Source organism: Parasteatoda tepidariorum, chromosome 4 (genome assembly GCF_982258835.1).
Source record: "Parasteatoda tepidariorum strain Cologne lab strain chromosome 4, Ptep-v5.0, whole genome shotgun sequence".
NCBI classification, from domain to species: Eukaryota; Metazoa; Arthropoda; class Arachnida; order Araneae; family Theridiidae; genus Parasteatoda; species Parasteatoda tepidariorum.
Window position 1 is genome coordinate 80,343,523 of NC_141758.1, and position 25,507 is coordinate 80,369,029.

The 25,507-nt window shown below is 31.2% G+C and overlaps 1 protein-coding gene across 1 annotated transcript in view; it reads right to left on the reverse strand.

The window, feature by feature from the left end:
• Positions 1-25,507, reverse strand: part of LOC107453721 (A disintegrin and metalloproteinase with thrombospondin motifs 6) — a 113,659-nt gene that overhangs the window by 25,723 nt on the left and 62,429 nt on the right. Inside the window, exons 7-13 of the mRNA XM_087161456.1 lie at positions 21,994-22,143; positions 11,960-12,106; positions 10,231-10,375; positions 6,228-6,320; positions 4,447-4,592; positions 3,202-3,265; positions 2,164-2,269 (exon numbers count right to left, since the gene is read on the reverse strand). Of these exons, the coding sequence (XP_087017582.1) occupies positions 2,164-2,269; positions 3,202-3,265; positions 4,447-4,592; positions 6,228-6,320; positions 10,231-10,375; positions 11,960-12,106; positions 21,994-22,143 (851 nt within the window). The remainder of the gene's footprint in view (positions 1-2,163; positions 2,270-3,201; positions 3,266-4,446; positions 4,593-6,227; positions 6,321-10,230; positions 10,376-11,959; positions 12,107-21,993; positions 22,144-25,507) is intronic.

The window sequence follows — 25,507 nt, forward strand, 5'->3', positions numbered from 1 at the left end:
AGCAATCTAAAGTTTGGATCCTTTAATGTTAATTTTACTTTCGCGCATGTCGTCATATCTCGAGAACTTTTTAAGCAAATTGAAAACTTTTTGCATACAGTTATAAAATTCGATTATTGAATGATAATTACAAGCGGAAAATAATTTCTGATAATTATTTTTTTTTTATTTAATAATAATCAAAAACATTTTGAACTGTTAAGTATAAAACTTTATACAATAATTTAAAGAGTGTAATTTTAAATGGCATAGTTAACAATTTGGGTTAAATCAATGTGAAATAGATCTTGATAAACAGAATTTTAAATCTACGACTTTAAAAATTTATTTCTCGGCAACTAATAGACCGATTTTGCTAAAATTTAGTGTTATGCCATTCAAAATGACATTCTTTAAAATGATGAAAAAATGTATACCTTTCAATTAACAACTTTGTCAACTGTTATTTAATAAAATTATGTAAGAAAATTAATTAATTGTTGCAAGGAATTATTTTTAGATAAGCGAATTTTACAATTGTGTATTAAAGTTTTTCAATTCAAACTAAAAATTCTCGAGATGTAGCTAAATATGCAAAAAGAAAATTAAAAATTTTATACTGCTCTCCTGACGAAAATATTCAGAGCATATTTCCAGATTGATCATATTCTAGATATCAGACCATATTTCCACTGTGCGTAAAAGTTACAAATCTGACGAAATAAAGGTATGTTTATTCAGAGAAAGTACATTTTTGTGACCGATTTCGTAACTTAAAATATCATCTGTACTAATTAATTAGTATATTTAAGGTTACGTCCCCTCAAATTATTTTTGACGCTCACTTTACACATCAAAATTTGAATGCTAACTCTAAGAAAAATAAATTAATTTCTATGACAAATATTTCAGGATGCTTAAAATCGGTTTTATTTCAATTCTGGAGTACAAGTTATTTAATAGTAATTTAATGCTATTTATTTATAACTTGCAGTTTGTGTTTTCATGGAACTTTAAAACTAAAATGAAATAATAAATAAAAACTTAACTTAAACAGTTCAAACGCACACAACAGAATTTTCTTAATATCAAATGCATTTAAATGCCAAATAAATTTTTAATTATTAAATTTTAAAATTAAATATGTGCTGTGGAATAATTCTATAAAGTTTCCTGTTTTAGATTTAGTAGTTTGACTTACATAAAATCTGTGTATTTTTTTTTTAACTCTTAATCAAAATTTAGCAAAATATTTGACTATTTAGTATTATTATTTTTATGACATTTTTCGTCCTGCTCCCGTTCCTTGATTCAGCAAATTAAATAATAACAATATTTTCATACAACAAAAACATTCAAAGAATTACTCAAGGCAGTTAACTTTTTATATTTTATGATTTGAGTAATAAAACAATTAAATACATGAATTATGCCAGTTGCAAATTGTTCAAAATGCAAAAAGGCTATTTAAAAAAAGAAAAAAGGAGCATTGTTTTAAAATTTAAATAAAAATATTTCTAATTGAAATTTCAGGATTTGAAATCTTCTTCTCTCAGATGTAAACTTCTTATAACAATCAACTACAGTATTAACTATTTGGTCTTCAGTTATACAAAACTCAGATTACTGTAAAAACAATCAGTAAAAAAACAATCAAACAATCAGAGATCTAACAATTTTTTTACTCGTAAAACACTATCCTGAAAATATGAAATTTTAAGAAAAAAGTATAACGTTTTCAGCATCGTATTAGCTACCAAGAACACGGAATTTGCAGGGTTTCAAATTTATAAGGTTCCTCGTAAAACGTTGTTTAGTTTAACTGTAAGTATAAACATAGAAATTTTTTTTTATATTGGAAACTAGTCATACTTAGGAATAAAAATCTCACTTGAATAAAACTACAATTAATTTTTTTCAAAAAGTTCATTATAAAACATAATTTTTATGGTATTTTTACGAACTATAAAGATACAATAAAATTATAATCAAAAAATGTAATGGAATAACTCGTAATTTTTAATTTTACACTGGCACATAAACTTTTACTGGATAGAACAGTGAATGATGGAAGTTTTAGCTCACTATTTATTAAATGAATTTTACTTTTGCAATGGTAAATATTTTGTGAATACTACAGAATACTTTGTGTTTAGCATTCTATTTATAACAATAAACCCATACTTGGAGTTGCAACAGGTAACCATGTGTGTAATTCTTCCTTATAAGGAACGTCATCATAAGCACTGCACTGCATTGATCTAAAACTTGGAGCATTTTCGGGACAAATCTATACGGAAACAAAACAGCGGCATCATTAAAATCTCTTCATATTAAATACAACTTTTTTACAAACAGTTGCACTATAAACGATGCTAAATTAAAACGGGAGAAACCAGTCTTACATTCAAAAAAACATACATCTTGCTGAATTCTGCCGTAATTGCCTATAATTATTTTATTAAAAAGAAAAATGAAGAGGTAAACATTTATTTTAAAACTGTTCAATTTTCGGGGTGAAAAAGTTTAATAACTGGAAAAAAAATATTATTTCCTTAAATGAGATTGACTTTGAAAATTCGTTAAAATCCAACTAAAATATTTAAGATGTAACTTCCTTAACCCTTTGAAGCAGAATTTCCGTTAAGCATATTTTTCATACTTTTTTCCTTATTTTGTATTAATTTAGGTCAGAATATGTGGAAAATATTCGTATAAGCATTTTAATAATTCATGGTTATGAAATACAGCATGAAACATCAGTGTCTGTTTCTGCGTTAAAAGTAAAATCTTCAAACACAGCTCACCTTCAAAAAAAAAAAATTTTTAATTTGCACCTATTTAGATATAAAAGAAAAGGTTATTCATCATTGAAATTTCTTTAATTTACAAAAAAATTTTCAAACTATTTATTTTGGATTATATAGTTCAGTACAAATATAAGAAGAAACTTCCATACTTACTTGGCTAGATTTTAAATGTTTCACAGTTAAAAATAAAAAATTTGATTTTTAAATTATCAACTGTTTTGATTTTAATTGAATTTTTTCTTAAAATATCTCGGCTCAAAATTAGAATTTTAAAAATGTTTCATCAAGTTTTATGGAAAGATAAACGTTGAAAAACCAAACTTACTGAAGACTGCGAACATAAATATTATTTTAATCAGAATTTTTATTAAAACCAAGATTTTTTTTTAATAATGTGGTGGAAAATACTTACTTTTGTATTGCAAATTTTGTATCTCTTTCTTTCTCCAATGCAATACCTTCCTCCTCCAGCTGGCCTGATGGATGATTAAAAAAAAAAAAAAAAAACTTTACTATATTTAAAATATTTCTAATTTTTAACTATTTCATTCGAATAAAAGTTAAGGGAGAAAAAAAAAGTTAAGAGTAAATATATTAAGTTAAAGTGAATATTGAAACAAAAATGTGATAATTACTTATAAGAATAACTTTTTTTGGCAAATATATAACAACCTTAATATAATTATTTTATATTAACACGTTAGAACGAAAATAAATTGCAAAGGGAGGCAAGAGAATCCTTTGTGGGCGTTCCTTACTTGTGCTCGAGTTAGGCGTTCGGATTACTGAAAATCAATTTAATCGATTTTGATATCGCTTTGGAAATTTCGAGAAAATTGATGCGGCTTTGGAAATTTACAGAAAACTGATGTAACTATATGGTGAAAAATAACAAAAATTTCATCTTTTCCAAAATTTAAACTTTTTATGTGTGTTTAAATGCCAAAAAAACTTTTAAATCACGAATTTTCTAATGTGTGTCTTTCGATTTTAAATTCAAACTGTAACTGTTTTATTTTAACTTATTTCTTTAACATGAAAATATTACAATTATTTCTGCGTTAAGTTCACATAAATAGTGCTTTTGTTTAAGAAACTTAAATCATGTTCAAAATAGCATGAATAACAGCTACCAAGTAGTTTTGTACAAATGCTCTTAATATTTTATTAAATAAATGCCTAAATTTTATCGTAATTTATAGGAAAATTTTATATCTGTATTTTAAAATTAATCTGCTATTTTCATTTTTTATTTATTTATTTTTTTTCTTATTTAATAGGGAGGTGGATTTCAACATAGTGTTGAACCATGAAATCGTTCCAATTTACTGTAACCTTAATACTCTGCCAAGTTGTATCATAACATTTAACTTAACTTGATCATACGCTTGATTAACTGGAACCGAAAGACTGTTTAAATTAACACTTTACTACACTGTAAAAATGTTAGTATATAGTTGCTGCCATTTTTGGTATTGAAGTAAATTAAAAAAATTTTACATTGCATGTAGTCACATTTTTGACTTACGTTTTCACTATTATAATATTACGTATTTATTTATTCACTTTTCGCTTATTTGTTTACTGAGAACATATATTTTACACGCACATTAGAATATATTTAATATATGTAACTTATAAAAATATGCCCTCTTACATGGGATTATCACAATGTCTTTGTGACAAACTCACACCTGCACCACAAGTTCTGGAACAAGGGGACCAAGATGACCATTGTCCCCATTCTCCGTCCATCGCTTCTGGACGTTCCCCAATTTCTGTACATCGTCCCATTTGGCACCACTTTAATGAAATGCAATAAAATGCAATAATATTAATAATGAATAGCACGGTTTATATGAATCTTTCTTTCACATATATAATTTTTTTTTTAAATTGAACATTAAATCACGGGTAAATCATTTAAGAAACGAAATTGCATTATATAGTTTGTTTTGAAATTAAAAATTACAACTTAATAGCAATAGTTGTAATTCTTTTTCTTGAACAAGATTTGATTCCTAACTTTATTTTCTTCTACATTTACTTTTATTTTTTATTATAATTTGCAAAGTAATGTTTTTATAATGCGGATAATACTATGAAAAAAACTCTTCTCACAACGTTGCCTTCTACGTTAGTTTTCCAGCATATTTCATAGCTCCTTTCAATAATTCAATCGTATAGGCATAATAAATTTTACTATATTTCACTAAAGTTACTATAAAAAAGTAACAACAAATAAAGTAACTATATCGTAACTAAATATTTAAGAATCTTGTTTATTATTCGTCTGATTGAACCAGAGGCAGTTGAATTATAATGTGTTTTAGTTTTTCCACAAGAGCTTACATAGCAATTTTTTTTTCTTTACTTATTTAACGTATTTCACATGCAGAAGTGTGCATAGAAAAAACTACAAATACTTTATATTTAATTTTAATTATGGATGAGTTTTGTTACATATAATTGATATAGATAATTGTTGCTTATAGGGTTAATAATTACGAATAATTATCCATTTATTATTCGTAAATTTTGATTTAAAAATTAGTTGAAAATATTGATATTTTTATCAAAACAGTTGGAATCTTTCATTATTTGAATATATAGTATTCATATTGAGAGAATGTCTATTGAGAAAATGTTTTCATGAATACTTTTCTTACAACTTTAAACAACTTTCTGAAATCACTTTTCTAAACACTATACAGAAATACTTTCATGCTATAATAACTGAAAAAACTTTTCTTTATCGAAAGTGGAAAAATTATAATTTTGATAGATCATGGCGCCATCTTTGGATGCTTAATAAAGTTAAATAATATTTTGCTCCATTTAAAAACTGAGAGCGAAGCCGATAAAGAAATTCTTTTTTAACTTATTCCTATTAACTTTCTTATTCATTATTAATTCTGCTTAAAAGAAAAAAGAAGAAGAAAAAAAAAATTTTTCATAATTAAGATAAAATTAAAGCAATTTTATTGTTCCTATTAAATGGTTTTAATGTATTTTTCAAATTTATAGTAGTTATGTCATTTTGACTTAACAGGGGCCACAAAAATAATTGCAATATTACAGGTAGAACATCTTTATTTTTTTTTATCTGACATTTATACCTATTAAAAAATAATCTTCATATAATCTTTACCATGTGTTTTATACTGTTTTTGGTTGATCATTTCACCTCTACCATATCTTTCGTCAACAATAGTGCGTCGCAACCGTCACATATAAGGCACCTTTCCTCCATGTAATTTATTTGAAATTATACATTAGGTTATTTCATTAGTAAGTATGATAATAAATACTGCATTTGAAAGTGACATTTTATTAAGAGATAATGGAACACAAAATAATTTTTGCTTATATATATATACATGTATAATACATTAACTCTATTATTTGATATGGAAAAATAGATGTTTCGTGTCTTACCATGTTTCTATCACAGAGAGTCCCTTCTGCAGCAGGCTCCAAGCGAGTTACACATTTATTGTCTTGGCGACACCAAAGTGTTTGACAAACATCCTGTAACCAAAAGGTTTTATGTCAAAATTATCTGTAGTAAGAACATTTTAAAAAGTTCGCAATAGAGAGTTACATTGTTCCTTTAAAAATAAATATTTTTAAATTTTAAAAAAAATGCGCTATTCAAAAGGGATTACTTTAGTTAAAATTTTTTAGTTGAGTTGCCCCCTCCCTTCAGAAAAATCGCGTTATTTCCGTCAAACGTTTAGTTCTTAATCATTTTGAAACACAAAATTTTTTTACGTATGAAAAAAAATTTTTTTAAATAGATTTCTATAATTTTACGACATATTACTTTACTTTTAAAAGTAAAGAAAATTTAATGTATCTATCTTTTTTAGGGTAAAATTAAATTTCAAAATATAAATTTGTGTGAGCGTATTACAACTCAGTAAAATCGTTTAATAAATGTATAAGAAAGTAAAACTTACTTAATACATCATTTACATAATATTTTAAATTACAAAATCCTATTCTTTACATTAAGGCATTTCTATTATATTTCTCATTTATCAAAATGTGATGGTACCGATTTGATGCTTTCCTTTAATTCATTAAAAATCATAAACTTGTCATTAGTTTTGCAAAGCTAAAAATTTCAGAACTCTTAAACTTTAAAAAAAATGATTATTCTTGTCAGAAAAACTGGATATTCGTGAACATTTGGACGAGTCATGGATATCATTAATTTTCTTAAAGCTTAAAGCCTTTTCCTAAATAAAACTTTCAAATAGCCCGATTAAATATCAATTAGTTTCCTTTTTCTTTGGATCAATATTTGTTGATGAATATAAAATGCACTTTAGAACGCATTTTAGCGATTAAAAATTAGTTAAATTTTAAGCAGTTTTTAATTAAATAAAATAGTTTTCAATTAAATTAGTTTAATTAAAGTAGTATTTAAATAAAGTTAATAAATTACTTTATTTTCCATAAAAGTTAACTTTTTTAAAGTGAAAAGAAAATCATATTTTAACTATTATTCGTAGAAGAAAAAAAGTTACTCGCTACAGGGAGGCAAAGTTACTCGCGTCCGTAGCATCCCTAAAGCTACACGTGCCTCCTGGGTGATGCTAAATGAGTAACAACTCTGCAGCCGAGATCTCTCTGTTTTTGAACAACACATATATCATTGCTAAAGGAACGAACAAAAGAAAAATCTTGGGGAAATGACAACTTTAATCTCCCCGATTGCCCAAGAAGCAGTGCTGTAGCTGCCTTTCGTCTTGCTACCAAGCACGACTGCTTATACGACCATCTTTTCCGTCTTAAAATAGTGGATAATCCTGCCTGCCCCCTCTGCCGCAGTGGTGCGACGATGAATGCTGGACATCTTCTAAACTGTTCAGTTCTGACAAAGAACTGCATCTACTCCCGATACTGGGAGGCCAGAGAACTTTTGTTCAATTTAAGTTCTTGAATTAATTTCTGAGTTTGATGTTTTGCTTTTGTTTTTGTATTTTGTATATTTCATCTCCTTCTGTATTTGTATTTTTGTTTTATTTTGATCTCTGTACGGCGTTAGGATAATGTCCGTATCGCCTGCTGCATTGGAAATAAAAATAAAATAAAAAAGTGCTTCACCCATTGCTTTGATTACACGCATTTTTGTTCAAATTTTAAATAGCTCCTTTCTTTTAAATTAAATTCTTTTTTATACTCGGCTAAATAAAAAAATATTAATTTTCATGTAATTTATATGCAAATTTAACTTGTGTAATAAAAGTATCTTTTATGTTGCACACAAAGTTCTTGCATGCAAAATTCCGTTTATAGATTATTATCATTAATTAAATGGTAAAACTCCATTTATAAGACCTTTTTTGTGCAAAGTGCATTTGTTTTTAAAACCTGTATTTGAACAAAAAAACTATCTCATACAACGAGAATGACATAAAGTGTACTCGTTTGCAATTTTAAAAAAAATGGATAAAAAGTTTTAAAAAAATTATAATTAAAGCCCTTCCCAAACTGGGGTTTCCAAAGATGAGTTTGTATCAAATATTATCAAGCGCTTAATTTTTTCCAACTATTCTAAACATAGTATAACGTCAAAACAAATATATACGCTATTTTAAAAATGTGATAAATGAATTCACCTTGAACGGTAAGTTATTTTTTACGCAACTACTTCTGTAAAAACTACCACAACAAAAAGAGAAAAATGTAGGCAATTCTTGATAAATTCCATAGCAGAAATAAAATGCAACAATATAACTCAATGGTTAGCTTTTCTAATTCTAGCCATGTCTAAATTTGTTCAGCTTTAAATTTGAAATCAATTCATAATTGAGACATCACACCCAACATTGATATCTGACATTTAAAAGTAGGTGTTAAAAATGCGGTCAAGAATATGATATTCCATTTATTTGATAAACGATATATTAATTTAATTGAATTCGTTACTACAATTTTGTTTTTTAATAACTTGGATATACTTACCTTATAAAGTACCTTATTTTTAGATTTAAAAAATTTTTAACCCACATGGTTCATCAAGTTATTAAAAGATATAAATGATTTGACACTGTATTTCATAAGACAATAGCAAATACTTTTAAGATTTCATAAAAAAAAAAATCGATTTACTTCCTTATCAAGAATGTCTCAATTTCTTGACCTTGTTTCTTTCAGTAATAATTTATGAAGTGGGCTATTTTGATTTATAGGTAATTATTGTGTTGATTAATTTTTCATTTCAAGCACAATTGATTTGAAGTCTGCACTTACTGCGTGGAAGTGTTTTATTTCGCATCCTACACAATCACGCAAGAATATTTTTTTTTAGATTTACTCATTAATAACAATTAAATTAACACAATATACATAAGCTTAAAAACAACCTCAACTAATTAATTCGTGACTTAAATCTTATGCATTTAATCATGGACAAATAATTATAATATTTCAAGTTTGTATTAAAAGGATATTTTATGAAGTGGAAATTCAATTTAAATGGATATTTTGCAAAAATATAATTTTTCTTCCTCCTCTAGAGAAATAGAACCATTTCTAGGGAACAAATCTTTTGATGCATTAATACAAATACTTGAGATCGCCAAATTCTGGTGTGAGGATTTCAAATCTAAAACTAATTTTGCTCCTAAAGCTGCGGATTTTTTAAAATCACTTTTGTCTATTTTTCGTCGAGATGCATGAGTTTAAAAACGACTTTTAAGGGATTTATAGCTGACCGGCCTGTGTATGGGGCAGGGAACTGTCCTTGCACCAGTAAGGTCCTGGGTTCGAATCCCGGGCAAGGCATGGATGTTCCTTTCTCTCTCTCTCTGTGTGTTCCATGTCCTTTCTCCTTTGTGTGTGAATGTGACCCGCCCTATAAACGGGTTGTGGTTGTGTGAATGGCGTGGCTGAAGTTGAATTCCTGGACACAGATGGCGCCACTGAAAAACAGGAACAATCGCATCCCGACTGCCTAAACAGGCATACGACAAAAAAAAATACTATATATCACTCCTTATACTTATATATAACGACTATATCTAACTTTGAACTTGTACATTTGGTCAAAAAATGGGCTAAAAATATTAATTGAAAAAAAAAAACTATAGCTTGTAGATAAAAACCGATTATAGATTTGAAATCAGCGATGTGAAAATATCCTAGAACCGTTAAAATTCTCAAACAAAAAAAATTAAATAAACTAAAATAAAATAATAATAATGAGCTATATAAGAAAGTATCTGATTGAAAGAAACTTAACTTAAAAATCTATAAATAATATTATTTAGTGTGAATAGAACAGTTCAATAGAATAGTTCCATAGAACAGTTCCCATAGAAACACCTTTGGGACGTATTCGAACTAATAATATCATTTAGTTTGATAATATATAATAATATTATTTAGAGTAAAAATGAAAAAATTTATACAACAACATGTTTTGTACCTCAATTCCATCACAATGTTCTGCATCTGGCCCATATTGCAGTCGACATTGATGATTCGCGTCATACATTGCACCAGGAGGAAGCTCGGGAAAATAAAACTCATGATCAGATGGCTCATCATCTAAGCAAGTTCCCCAATCTCTACTGCACATGTGAAAAGAAAATTAATCTTTTAATACGTTGCTATATTTGAGGTAAACATGCGTTACATGGATTCTATATCATCATAGACAATTTCAGAAATTCTTATGGTATCGCTATTAGACTAGGAATAAGATTTATTAATTTAATGATTAAAATTTACTAATTAATTTAATAATTAATTGTTATTCATAAAGGGTAATTTAAGAATCCGTTTTTTGTATGTACCATCATCCCGATATCAATCTCTTTAATACTTATTTTGGTCAAAATGAGGTCCTTAGTACCTACATACACTGTCGAGACAAAATGTCTAGATATCCACTTAAAACATCATAATGTGAGAATTTTTTAATAGCTTGGCCTGTGTTCTTTAACTTCTATGGATGGAAACATGAACTCTGTATACGTGAACCTTCAGGACATTACTGTTTTTCCATCTATTTGGCAATATTTCGGATAAAGCCCAACTTTCTTCCGGCAGGATAACTTCTCCTTGTACATATCGAGATTTGAACAGCCATAGTTTGATGAAATGGATGTTTCTGAACTCGAATTCTCAGAGCCCCGATCTAATGCCCAAAGAAAACCTTTGGGACGATTTCGATCTAAGAATGAGGAGTCACTTTACTGTGAGCACTCACTTCAACTACGATGTGCGCCTGGAAGACAATTCTCATGGTGACCAATTAAAAACTAACGGAAAGTCTCTCCAGACGTGTGCAGCCTGCAATCGATTCAGAAGAAGAACCATCATATTATTATAAGCCTCAAAACACCACAAGTCTGCACCACTAGATATTTGAATACTTTTTGTCAGGTAGTGTATCAGGTGCAACAAATCAGATTTCAAATGAAGAAAATACAAAAAAGCATGAAAATATATTACGTCATTATGAATTCTAAGTTAAGAAAATTTAGTAATGATATAATTCATTTTGATTATTTGCGGTGTGATAAGGATAGATTACAAGTGTAACTACTTTCCGTTTTATTCGATTAAAAATTTTGTCGATTGCAGTTGAAAGTTTTAAAATCATCAGTATGTCAATCAAAAATTCGTTAAAATAAGACGTTATGCAAATAAAAATTTATAATCTAAAATAAAAATTTATAATCTAACATTTGAAAACCGAGCCTTACGGTGCACTAACACGGGTAAAGATCTACCAATAAGAGCAGTTTTGTAGCTTTAATTCATACTTATTGCCCTTAAATAAAAACTTTCAAAAACGTATGAGCACACTTATTATTTTATTAAGGACACGGAGTGTTACCAAAAAAGTTAACAAAATCAATGCAACTTGGTCCTAAGTAAAAGGAATATTTAATCAGTCACACATTATGTAGATAAATTTTAAGGATTTTTTTCGCGTTGGCATCCTTAATAAGAGAATTTTGCTCACTGAAAATATTTTTAAAAATATAAAAAAATATTTTATTCAGAAAAGTTAAAAAAAATTAAAATTTAACGAATAAATACTATAATTAATTAAAAATAATGATGTCCTTTTAATTTAAAAAAAAGTTTCTGAACAAGTAATTGGAATCAAATGAAATAATATTGCTCGAAATTAACGTACTTACTCCAAAAACTTCGTTATTTCACTTCTGCTGCAGTTAGACCAAATAAGTGGGCTCGTATCAGAATTTAGATGGGGGGACATAACATGCTGTCTTTCTCCAAAGGGAGCCTGGCAACCATTATGAGGTCCATCATGTGCCATTCCAAAGCTTAGAAGAAAATAAACACAATTTAAAGATATATCTTGTGATAATAAAATAAGGAAAAATTAAAAATCGAAATAAATGAAAAACAATTTATGTATTTTTTTAACTTAAATTTAAGAAAAATAAAATTAGTAAAGTTTCAAATTTAAAATAATTAGTCAAAAAATTAAAATTTCAATTTAAAAATATACTTCTAAATCATTGTGTTTTATTTTCGGTTTTAGCGAACGATTAGTAATAGTGTGAATAGTGATTCACCTTCAATCAAATACGTCGTAAACAATAGCTGTTGAAGCCGGTATGTTGCTACGCCCGTTGGCTTCTTGGCGTCATTGTTATCAGCCAAGAGCCAGTTGATGTGAAACAACAAAAGAGCATACACGCTCCGCAGCGCTACCAGCGCACCCGCAAAATAAATAGTTTACAGTCCACGTTTGATTTTATACACCCGCAAGCTATCGGCCAAACACTGGTCCGAACGATCAGGAGAATAAAGATCCAGTATATCGCAAATTTACAATAAAAAACCCGCATTCATTATTGGACTGACCACGCATCGCATCAGAAATAACGCAGCATATCTCCAGCCATAGAATTAGTGAAAGGTAGGCAAATTTTCATCATTTATTTACCGCATAATTTCATTTAATAAATAATGGATAACATCGAGAAATGTAGAAAGAAACGCGCTACAATCAGAACTAGCGCTACAAAACTAATAACAAAAGCAGATACTATAATACAAAGTGACACTAAAGAAATAACAGAACTAAATGAAATATTTGAGCAATTAAGTCAAAAGGAGAGTATTTTGACATCATTAAATTCTGAAATTGAAAATTTAATTTCGGTTCCAGCAGAATTCGAAACTGAAATTAGCGCTAGCGAAGAATACAGCGAAAAAATCATTAGTGCTAAGTGCAAAATTAAAAATTGCTTAACGTATTTAGAATCAGTTAATCAAGTGAAATTAACTCCCGCAAGTTTTATAAACAATAGTGTTAGCATAAAATTACCAGAAATTCCGCTTCCGAAATTTTCGGGTAAATGTGAAGAATGGAGTACTTTCAAATTGCAATTCAATAATGTTATTACATCCAATAATCAGTTGACAAATGCACAAAAACTACACTATTTAAATTCAGCTTTAATCGGAGAAGCTAAAAATCTTATTACATTAGATGATACATTCACTTCATTATATACAGCTTTAGAAGAAAGATACGAAAACAAAAGGTTAATAGTAGAATCTCACGTTAAATCAATATTAGATATTGAAAAATTAACGCATGAGTCGGCTAAAGACTTACGTAATTTAATTGATTGTGTAAAGAAAAATATAAGAGCATTAAAAATTTTGGAGTATAATCGCAATGATCTTTCTGATATTTTTGTTTTAAATATAGTACTTCAAAAATTGGATAGGGAAACTCGAAGGCAGTATGAATTAAATATTAGCTCAAACGATGTTCCTAAATTAGATGATTTATTTTCATTTTTGGAAAAACGAGCTCAAATATTAGAAAATGTTAGCAAAACCACTCCTTTAAGATTTAAGTTAAGTCAAGAGAGAAATCCAAAAACGAAAACATTTCTAATTAATAAAAGTGTAACTCAATCATGCATTTTGTGTAAAATGAATCATCCTATCTTTAAGTGCGATTCTTTTTTGAAATTGAATAGTCATCAGAGAAGTGAGCTGGTATCAAAACATAAATTGTGTTTAAATTGTCTAAGCAGTCAACACAAGTTATTGAATTGCAAATCGAAACATTTATGCTTCATATGCCACTCAAAGCATAATACACTACTCCATAAAGAACGCGAAACTATAAACAACTCTGCGGTTTTGGCTTCTTCTTCTCACGGTCATGACCTCAATCCCGAAGCAGCGGTATTTAATATTCATCAACAAAATAATGAAATTGTTTCTGCTTCTTTATCTTGCATTAATTCGAAAAATAAAACAGGGCTTCTTCCGACTGTTTTAATTTGGGTTTTAAATCCTTTAAATGGATCTTATATTCAATGTAGGGCGATATTAGATTCAGGCAGCATGTCGAATATTTGTACAGCTAATTTCGCTAATAAATTAGATGTACCTCAAGAAAAAATAAATTATCGGGTTTCGAGTTTGGGCGGAAACGAAACTACAATAAGATCAAAAATACAAGCTACAATTTGTAATGGTAATAGTTCTTTTTTGAAAACTCTTGATTTTTTAGTGGTATCCAAAATTACCGATTTTCTTCCTGTTACATCCTTCAAAGTAGATAAGTTAGAAATTCCGCAACAATTAGCAGATCCTAATTTCGCGGTAACTGGAAGAATAGATATGCTTTTAGGCGCGGAGGTATTTTTCGAAATTATCAAGGCTGGAGATATCCGCGTTGCAAACAGTGGTTTGGTGTTTCGCAATACTGTTTTTGGATACATTGCAACTGGAGCAATAAATACCCGCACTCCAGAAATTCACTGCGGTTTCATAGCCACTCAAACAGAAGTCGAAGACTGCTTAGAAAAATTCTGGAGAATAGAGGATATAGACTATAAAATGAAAATTCAGAGTGAAGAAGAAAAGTATTGTGAATCACATTTTCAGAATACTTATCGCAGAGATGAGCATGGACGATTCATCGTAGAGATGCCAGTTAAGGACGTTGAGCGTTTAGGAGTGTCCCAAGACTTAGCCGTGCGACGTCTGAATCAACTATGGAAAAGATTATCCAGAAATCAAGAAATGCAAGATTTATACAAATCATTTATGCAGGAGTACTTAGACATGAATCATATGGAAAAATATGATGATAATGAAAGCAATTCCGGTAATCAAATTACCTATTACCTCCCACATCACGGTGTTTATCGTCCAGAGAAGGCAACCACTAAGTTACGTGTTGTGTTCAACGCTTCATCAAGTACCTCAACGGGTGTGAGCTTGAATGATGTCATTTTGAAGGGGGACGTGGTCGAGGACATTTTCGAAATCATGACTCGATTTCGTAAACATAAATATGCTTTCACGGCAGACATCCAAAAGATGTTTCGACAAATCAAAATAGATCCATCGCAGCTTGATCTTCTAAGAATTGTTTGGAAAGATTCAGAGTACGCAAAACCTGTAACATTCAGACTCAAGACAGTCACTTACGGAACTGCTTGCGCTCCATTTCTCGCAATCAGAACTCTCAAGCAGTTGGCTAAAGATGAATTACGATTTCCACTGGCATCATTAGTTCTTTTGGAAGATATTTATATGGACGATATCGTTTCAGGTGCTCAAAGTTTAGAAGGTGCTCAGAAAGTGCAACAACAGCTGAACGATATTCTATCAACTTGTGGAATGTCTCTTCATAAGTGGAACTCTAATTCAAGGGAGTTAAGGAACAGTTTACCTGTAGGTGACCCAGCAGAGCATGATTTTGCATCAGAAGTTGATGCGAGTGTCAAAACTTTGGGTGTAAGGTGGAATTCAATTGAAGATCAATTTACGTTTAAAGTATCCATCCCAGAAATGACCACCAAATTCACTAAGCGTGAAGTGCTGAGTTTTATAGCAAGACTGTATGACCCATTAGGCCTTTTGCAACCTGTCATCACGAAAGCAAAGATGTTTCTCCAAAAATTGTGGGTACATAAACTGTCGTGGGACGATCCCCTTCCACCACAAATCGCAGGTCAGTGGCTTAATTTTGCATCTTCTATGCAACATATAGAAACTATTCGCATTAATAGATACATTTTAACTGACTTTTTCACGAAAACTGTTTTAATGGGTTACGCTGATGCCTCGGAATTAGCGTATGGAGCTGTGGTTTACATGTACTGCCCAGGCCTAGCTGAATCTAGCACTTGCCGTCTTATTGCGAGCAAATCTCGTGTTGCACCCATAAAAGTCATTTCTATACCACGTTTAGAACTATCAGCTTGCTTACTTCTTTCTCAACTTGTAAGAAAGGATTATAATTCTCTTAAAATGGACATTGACGAAGTCATTTTGCATACAGACTCAACCATCGCACTTGCATGGATTAAAACGCCAGCCCACCAGCTTAAAACCTTTGTTGGAAACCGAGTCTCCAAGATCCAAACCTTGACTGAGAACTACCAGAGGAGACATATTTCCACTCATAACAATCCCGCAGATCTCATTTCCCGTGGCTTGGATCCTCAAGAACTTTCCTCATCAGACTTGTGGTGGTCGGGTCCGTCTTGGATGAAAAGTGGTGAAATATCGCATTTGGAGGAAATCCCTCTCTCAACAGACGCTCTCAAAGAAGAACGCAAAAAGACATCGTGCTTGATTGAAACAACTCCTATTGACTTTCCGATCATTTACAATGTTTCAGCATACGTTAAGTTAAAAAGAATTATAGCTTGGTGTCTCCGCTTCATAATGAACTGTAAATCTCCGAACAATCGCATAAATGGTTATTTGACTAGTAATGAGATAAAACTAGCTAGAAACGTTTTGGTCAAAATAGTACAAAAACAAGAATTTCCAAACGAATATCACCAGCTAAAAAATAGCAAACCAATTTCTTCGAGTAGTAAGATCCTCTCCTTGAATCCGTTTTTGGATGAAGAGGGCCTTATCCGTGTTGGCGGTAGGTTAGAAAATACACAATTATCGAATGAAAGAAAACATCCTATTCTCCTACCGAAAAAACATCACTTAACTAATCTAGTTATAATTCATTATCATGAATCCTTCTTGCATGCTGGAGCACTTTTACTATTATCAGTTATTCGCAAAGAATTTGGATAGTAAATGCTAGATCAGTTATAAAAAAGCAAATCTGGAAATGCATAAAATGCTTTCGATTAAAAGAAAAAACCGCGACACAGATAATGGCTCAATTACCACCTTCAAGAGTAACGCCTTCTAGAGTATTTTCCAAGACTGGTCTGGATTATGCAGGTCAATTTTTTGTGAAACCGCGATCTGGACGTGGAGTTAGATCAGTTAAAATGTACATTTGTATATTTGTGTGTTTCGCGACAAAGGCGGTGCACATCGAAGTTGTTGGAAATTTAACCGCTGAATCATTTATTGCAGCTCTAAAAAGATTTGTTGCGCGAAGAGGAAAACCAAATGAATTATTTTCAGACTGTGGTTCAAATTTTGTTGCTGCAAATAAGGAAATTAATCGAGTAGTTAAATCTCTTCAAAAAGAAGAATCCATCCATCAGTATTTTGCCGATGAGCAAATTAAATGGCACTTTAACCCACCTTCAGCACCTCACTTTGGAGGAATTTGGGAAGCTGCTGTGAAATCCGCAAAATCGCATTTGAAAAGAACAATAGGTGATCATAAATTGACCCTTGAAGAGTTTTTAACTCTTACTGCACAAATTGAATCCTGCTTGAACTCTCGTCCTTTGTGTCCAGTATCGGACGATCCCGCTGAGCTTTCAGCACTTACCCCAGGACATTTCCTTGTGGGAACCGCTCTTTCCTCTATACCAGAAGAGAACCTTCTAAGCGAAAACATATCCCCATTAAAACGTTGGCAGTTGACTCAAAAACTTTTCCAGAATTTTTGGAAAAGATGGGTTAACGAGTATATTTCCAGCTTACAGCAGCGCCCCAAATGGTTGCGAGAACAGCCTAATTTGAAAATTAACGATTTAGTTCTCATTAAAGAGGACAATATTCCACCTTTGAAGTGGAAATTAGGGCGTATACAAGACGTTTTTCCTAGTGCTGATGCTAAAGTAAGAGTGGTCAGTGTCAAAACTGAGACTGGAACTTATAAAAGACCCATTCACAAACTGTCAGTTTTACCTATTGACTGATTAACTTTCTTTATTTTATTTTAGACTTTTACTTTTCTTTTGTTTTGTGTTATAGTTATCCGGTTTATACCAAGGAATCTATACATCTGTTTATAATTATATATATTTTAATTTCATGTATGTTGCATTAGTTTTTATAATTATCTTTTTATTAGATGTCTATAGTTTAATTTTGTTTTTGTCAATTTATGTGCAAATTTTGAAACTATGTTTCAAGGTGGCCCGGTATGTTGAAGCCGGTATGTTGCTACGCCCGTTGGCTTCTTGGCGTCATTGTTATCAGCCAAGAGCCAGTTGATGTGAAACAACAAAAGAGCATACACGCTCCGCAGCGCTACCAGCGCACCCGCAAAATAAATAGTTTACAGTCCACGTTTGATTTTATACACCCGCAAGCTATCGGCCAAACAATAGCTTAAAAACTTCTTCACTTTTCTCGCGTGTCATAAAAAGTGAAATTTTATGCTCCTAATGTTTTGTTGAAAATATAATATTAAATTCATAAAATGTATAACTTAAGGACGAGCCCCTTTGACGTCATAACGACGCTTTTCTTAAAGTTTCTTCTGACCGTACGGGCCGCAATGCCCTCTAGCAATACTAAAAAGAAACTTTAGTTGATTCCGTAGATTTATATGGTTAACATTCTACGGATATTTTTTAGTATTCCTGCCATATTTTTGTTTATTTCTGAATTATTATATTCAATAATGGTAATTATATTTTTCACATGAAGGAAGGACATGTACTTTCCTGAGTGTGATTAGTTCTAATCTTAGATTCTTCCGTTTTTTGCTTTATTCCAATAAAAAATCTTGAATAGAGATAGAATTGCTTGAATTTATACTATTAACGTTACGAAATTTTGTCCTATTGTTCATTTATGTGAAGAAGAAAAAAAGTTTCCAAATTAGTTTCGAATCTTTAAACTTCGATTTCGGCTTGATTATAAACTGCTGTTTGTAGAAAATGCAACACCATGAAAGAATCATCAGAATCAAATGAAATTTAATGCAGAAACGACTTGTACTGATACAAATAAATGATGAAATTTTCAAAACAAAAGAAACAAATTAAGCGTCCGAAATCAGTATTTGGTGCAGCCACCACGCGCTGCAATAAGTGCTGCTATACGACGTGGCATGGAGTCAAACAGATGTTGAATATCTGCTTGAGGAAGAGAATTCCATATCGCTTGTATGCGCAACCAAAGTTCGTCTTTGGAAACTGCAGGACGCGGATCACGAGTGAGACGCCGACCAACCATATCCCACACGTGCTCAATAGGCGACATATCCGGCGAATAAGCAGGCCAAGGAAGAAGTTGCATGCGTTGTGCTGAACAGAAGTCTCTAACAGTCCGCGCAACATGTGGGCGTGCATTATCCTGCTGAAAGATAGCTCCAGGGATGCCTTGAAGGAAAGGAACGACTTCGGGCTGTAGCACTTCACGGACGTATCTGTTGCTATTGAGATTACCCTCAATTCGTATCAAATTGGATCGTCCATGATACGAAATCGCACCCCAGACCATAACTCCGGGTGTTCGACCACTATGTCGTTCAATAATACACTCAGGAAGGCAGCGTTGACCGGCATAACGTCTAACACGAACACGGCCATCATGGGTCCACAAATTGAAGCGTGATTCATCTGAAAAGACAACTTGGTGCCAATCAGCTCGCCAGTCTCTGTGCTCAAGAGCCCACTGCCGACGCAGCCGTCGATGATCCGCCGTGAGGGGAATCCTGTATAATGGCACCCTTGCACGCAATCCACGGCGCAGCAGACGACGACGAATTGACGAAGCCGACAATTGTACACCTGTAGCAGTAGACCAATGTGCTGCCAGCTGCCTGGAGGAAGCTGTGCGATCATTCACCGCCATGCGGAGCAGGTGTCGATCATCGCGCTCTGACGTCACCTTCTGTCGTCCAGTGCCTGTTTTTCGAGTTGTTCGGTGCTCGTCGGTCCACTGCTTCCAAACTCGCATCACTGTGGAACTGTTCCGCTGCATACGAGCTGCTATTGCGCGATAGGAAAATCCTCCTTCTCGAAGGCCGATTATCCTCCCTCGTTCAAACTCCGTAAGTTGCTTGAATTTCTTATTCTTCCGTCGTGGAGGCATACTCAGGTCTCACTAAACGTTTGCCACTAACAAATAATCATAGACTATTTTCAACGTCCCGCTACAGCACTTTATTTATACGCTTTCAGCATCAATTCAGAGGGCGCTGCGCGCGCCACGCACGCGCGATGGCTCTGAAACTTTATTAATTTGCATAATATCCTATAATTGACATTTGCTGCGAATTTCATTTGATTCTGATGATTCCTTCATGGTGTTGCATTTTCTACAAACAGCAGTTTATGAAAATTGTGTTTTTGTCCTATTTTTATTTATTCTTGTTTATTTCATTCTGTTATATGATATATTCTTCTATAATCAGAGACAATTAAAAAAAATCTACGTTAATGGTGCTTTTTTATTTAATGAACTTTTTACTTTAAAATGAGTAATGGTGCAAGTCAATTAAACATGGAAATGAATTCAAGTAAATGAAAAATGGAGAGAAATTAAAATATTTAAAATAAATCGTAATTTACTTTATAAAATGTACTTTCACAAAGTAAACTACAAGTTAAGTTTTTCATTAACACACGGCATCGTTGAAGAATTAACATCTAAGCATTTCATAAAATTAAAATAAAACAAATAAATAAAAGACTACAAAGAAATTCAAACATTCAACACCATTAGAAGTGAAGTGATTATGCCTAACCATCTATATATATATTTCTCTTACACGGCACCAAAAAAAAGCCTCATTACAACTCCCCGAATGGCAACGTTAGAAAATCGTCCAATGATTGCTGCTAAAAATGTCACATGGCAAATGTCACATGAGGTGGCTCAACACATAGCTCTTTTAAAAACGGAAACAATAACCAGAGTGAGCATTATCAGGTTGTTCAAATCAGATTCATGCCCTGAAAACATGATAATATTTAATTTAAACTCAATTAGGAATTAATTAGTCTGGCCTTCTCCATGACTATAAATAAGTCACAAGGTCAGACTTTTGAGAAAATCAGTTTAGTATTTTTCGGGTAATGCTAACAGCCATGCATTTTAATTTATTGTATGTAAAACATCCTTATTTTGTTCTAAAATGTTATGTACTTTATCACAAATGTTAATGAATATAGAAATTGATTTCAATAATGCTGATCACCAAAAAATATTTCATTTGGCGATAAAACAAATTTTTGTGTTATTGAAAATGAAAGACTTTTTGAGAGTTATTATCTCACCGGGAAAAGTTAGGGTTTAAAGTTTATATTTTTAAATAATAAAATTTTTTTCTAAAATTTTCAGAATTTCTAGCATTAACTAATTTATTATACACATTTAGTTGAATTTATGTGAGTAACTGCAATATTTGATAATTTATTTCGCTAATATGTTTCTCATTTAGCTAATGTTTTGATTTTTTCACCATGTACAATCTAAATAGCTAATATACTTTTTTAAAAGCCAATAAGAACATTGGTAGAATTCATCTACATAAGTACAATACTATGTCTTTGATGATAAAATACTATGTCTTTGATGATAATATATTATGTCTTTGTGCTAGAACATTGTGTTCATTGGCGAGCGAGCGCAGCGAGCCATGGTTCACGGCGTGAACCACATAGGATTGCGTAGCAATTCTCGGGGGTTGGCGAGCGTTAGCGAGCAGGGGGCGGAGCCTCCTAGTGTGATTTAAATCAGATTCAACTGGATATCTGATAGCGACGTCATGCGTGTGGGAAACCTGATTGGCTTCTGAATCGACAAACGCCACAATTTATCTACGATGATGTCACTTGAAGGTATCCAATTAAAAAGAAAAGAAAAGGATAAACTCCTCAATCTAACTACTGAAGGTTTTTGCCGCAGTGTGGCGCTAAAAACGTTATGACCAAAGTGCTGCCATTTTAATGCGCATTGATGAAAAACGTATCATCTCTTTACATGCTCTAGGATTAGAGTGAATAAAATCATGAACAAATGATGCAAAAAAAAAAAAAAAAACTCTTCTTACTTGTGGCCCATTTCATGAGCAACTGTGTATGCTAATGCAAGACCAGTATCCTCATTTACATTACAGCTTCTGTGAGGCTGGCACATTCCCGCCACTTCTGCCAATCCTAAGGTACTGCAGGGTTCATTTGCTTTCGTACAAATGTTATACCTATGATAAACATCCAGCACTTAATATCATACAAAGTGTTTATAAACAGAGAAAAATGGTGTTATCTGTGGAAGAAAATATAGATCAATTCCCTACCTTCAATAGATAAAAATTTGAATCTGTGGATTTTAATCTGTACAGTGGGCCAAAAAAAATTAACCACCCTTAATAACTCGTGATCTAATGATCAAATCTTCACGTTCTAGGACCCAATATTAAAGGCTCGTGGGTGTGACCCTAAATATGCTAATTAATTTGTGTAGACGGTATTTTAAGTTACGAAATCAGATACAAATGCGCACTTTCTCTGAATAAACATACCTTTTTTGGATGTATTCGGATATCTGACCAAAAAAATATAAGGGGTTCCGGAAAATGGGAATAAGGCCTCAATAGATTGATCAGAAGAGCTCTCCAAATTTTTGATTTCTTAATGTTAATTCTACTTTTTGAGTATTTCGCTATATTTCGAGAACTTTATAACCGAATTGAAAAATTTTTGCACACAATCTAAAAATTTGCATATTCAAAGATACATCCATGAAAAAAGATAAATTTTAAAATATATTTATTATTTTTTATTATTTTATTTAATATTGGTCGGAAAGTTTTGAATTATAAGGTAGGGTAAACTAACCAGTGAAGGAACACTTAAGCTTCGCTTGCCTTTTAAAAAATCATATTAATTTCAAAATTCGTAATTTCAGTTAAATGACAGAGTCAACATATTTGTTACTAATTGCAAATTATGCAAAAAAATTGCAGAGAACTTACATAATATTGTTTTAAAGTTTTGGAGGTTCAAATAACAAGTAGTAAGAAGACCCAGTGAAGGAACAGCTCTTACCAGTGAAGGAACACAAAATTGCCCAGTGAAGGAACACTTAATTTTGGTTATTTTTTAATGCTCTTTATGAATTTTTTAGCCATACAAATACAGTCGGACATCTATTTAACAAACTTCTATTCTACGAATTTCCCTATTTTACGAATTTTTTCGAGGAACCAAGAGCATTTTGGAAATTTTTTTGTAAAATAACTTCCATATAGCGAAGTGAATTTTCTATTTAACGAACTTTTCATTGAGATCCAATTTCCCTATTTTCCAAAATATTTCTTAACATTTTAAACTTGTTAAAGCAATTTATGGGGGAAATGACATTAAATTAATTTTCGAAGCCACTGCTTTATGAAATGTATTACTGTTTTGTCTAAAAATTATCTTAGAGAAAGCAGTAAATTCCCTTTCCCTTTTTGTTTGCACTTCAAACGAAAAACTCACTTCAAATTAACGGATTTCATCCGTAGCAATTTAACTTAACGCAAGTGGTAATGTATGTTTAAAATTACTTTTATAATAAATGCAACTATATTTTTATACATAAATTTAGACTTTTTTTAGTTGAAAATGTATATAGCATGATAGTGTAACACTGGATAATGTTTTGCTCTATTCTTGCTTTCCATTGCAGATTTCTTTTATGGTTGAGATTTATATGATAAATAGTAGATACTAGTTTACAATATAAAAGTGTATCAATTGCTATTTTAATTATGTCTAGTGTTTAAGAATTTAAAACCTGTTTTGTGTTGTTTAAGTATTTTAAGAGGTGATTTTCTATTTAACGAATTTTCCATATAACGAGCTTATTATTGGTATTAAGTGATTTTCTTAAATAGAGGTCCGACTAAAAACAAGACTATTTGTGAAATTATGAGATACAAGTACTTGTAAAATGCTAACTTTTTTCTGTAATCATGAACTAGAAATTAAAGTGATGTTAAATACAAAATAAATTTTAAAAAATCGTTCTTTCTTATAATTTGACAGTCAAATCTAAATCATTGTGTCATCCGATGCTGTTTATTATCATTATTATTTTATCACCTTTTTGTTTACTCTTTTTCCTCTTATTTCTTGAAGCTTTTTTTCTTTTTTAAGTATTTTTTCTTTCTTTTTCTTTTCCATGTTCTCTTGTTTTAATGTTTTTTTAGATCTTTCAGCCTCTTGAAATTTTTGCCATTTCTCTGAAGTTAGTGCAAAAGGTAATTTATTCGCTTTTCTTCTTATTTGACCTTTCTTTTTATCATCAATATTTGGCCAATGTAAATGGCTCTTCCAAACTTCTTCTGATTTTTCAGCAACATTTCTAGAATGCCTTTCTCGAAAATAGACGGGGGAAAGGTGTCTTGAAGTTTGAGGCAAATCCATCTCTTGTTGACTTATATCTAGAGGATCTTTAGAAGTACTGATTTTACTTACAGAATCATTTCTTTTTTCAACTAAGAGAATCAGCATGAGGACTCATTTCAAATTCGATATCTAATATGCATTCATTATCAATGCTAGCTTCAGTTCCTAAGTTTGACTTTAGCAAGTGGTCTTCTTTTAATACGTGCTTCTTCCATATTGGAAAAAGTACAGGCTCTTGGACATTTTCGATATTAGACTCTTCCGTCAATGCTGTGTTAAAAATTTACAACATATCTTGAGGGATTTCCCTCTCAAGCTTCTGAAGAAATTGAGTATCGTTTCTGTTTAACTTTGTTTTTTGTTGAGGAACTTACTTCTAAATTCTAACATTGTAAAGTAGTTTCTATAAATTATATAATCACGTTGCTATCCTATAATGATAGCTTATTAGGAGTTCTTGGTGCAAAAGCCAGCGAAAAAATGTTCTATTTTTATGATTATATTTAATTAGTTTTCGATTTGTAAACATAGTTTATTAAGTTGCCTAACATTTGATGTAACTACACACCCCGTTAATAAATATAAATTATAATTTTTTCATAAATTAAGCTATTAAATTAACATTTTGAACTGAAATTATTTCAGGAATTATTCATACAATTTTTAACAAAATTTCGGTTGTCCTCTATATAGCAGAATTACTTATCCTAGAGTCATGTAAAATCATATATCACACATTACTGTTCATTCACTGGAAGTATTCCCAGTGTAGGAATATGCCTGTTTCTTCACTGGTTAGAAGCTGGTTTTTGTCTTTTAAACAGAATTTTGATGTATAATATGACTAAAAGTACAAGAAAATTACGAAATTTCTTTTATTTTCATTAACTGAGAAATGAACCCAGTAAAGAAACATTTGTTCCTTCACTGGTTTTTCATCGTTTGGTGATCCAGTGAAGGAACATGCCTGTTCCTTCACTGGTTGGAAGTTGTTTTTTGTCTTTTAAACAGAATTTTGATGTATAATATGACTAAAAGTACAAGAAAATTAAAAAATTTCTTTTATTTTCATTAACTGGGAGAAAAACCCAGTAAAGGAACACTTGTTCCTTCACTGGTTTTTCATCGTTTGGTGATCCAGTGAATAAACACCCCCTTATCTCAGTACTT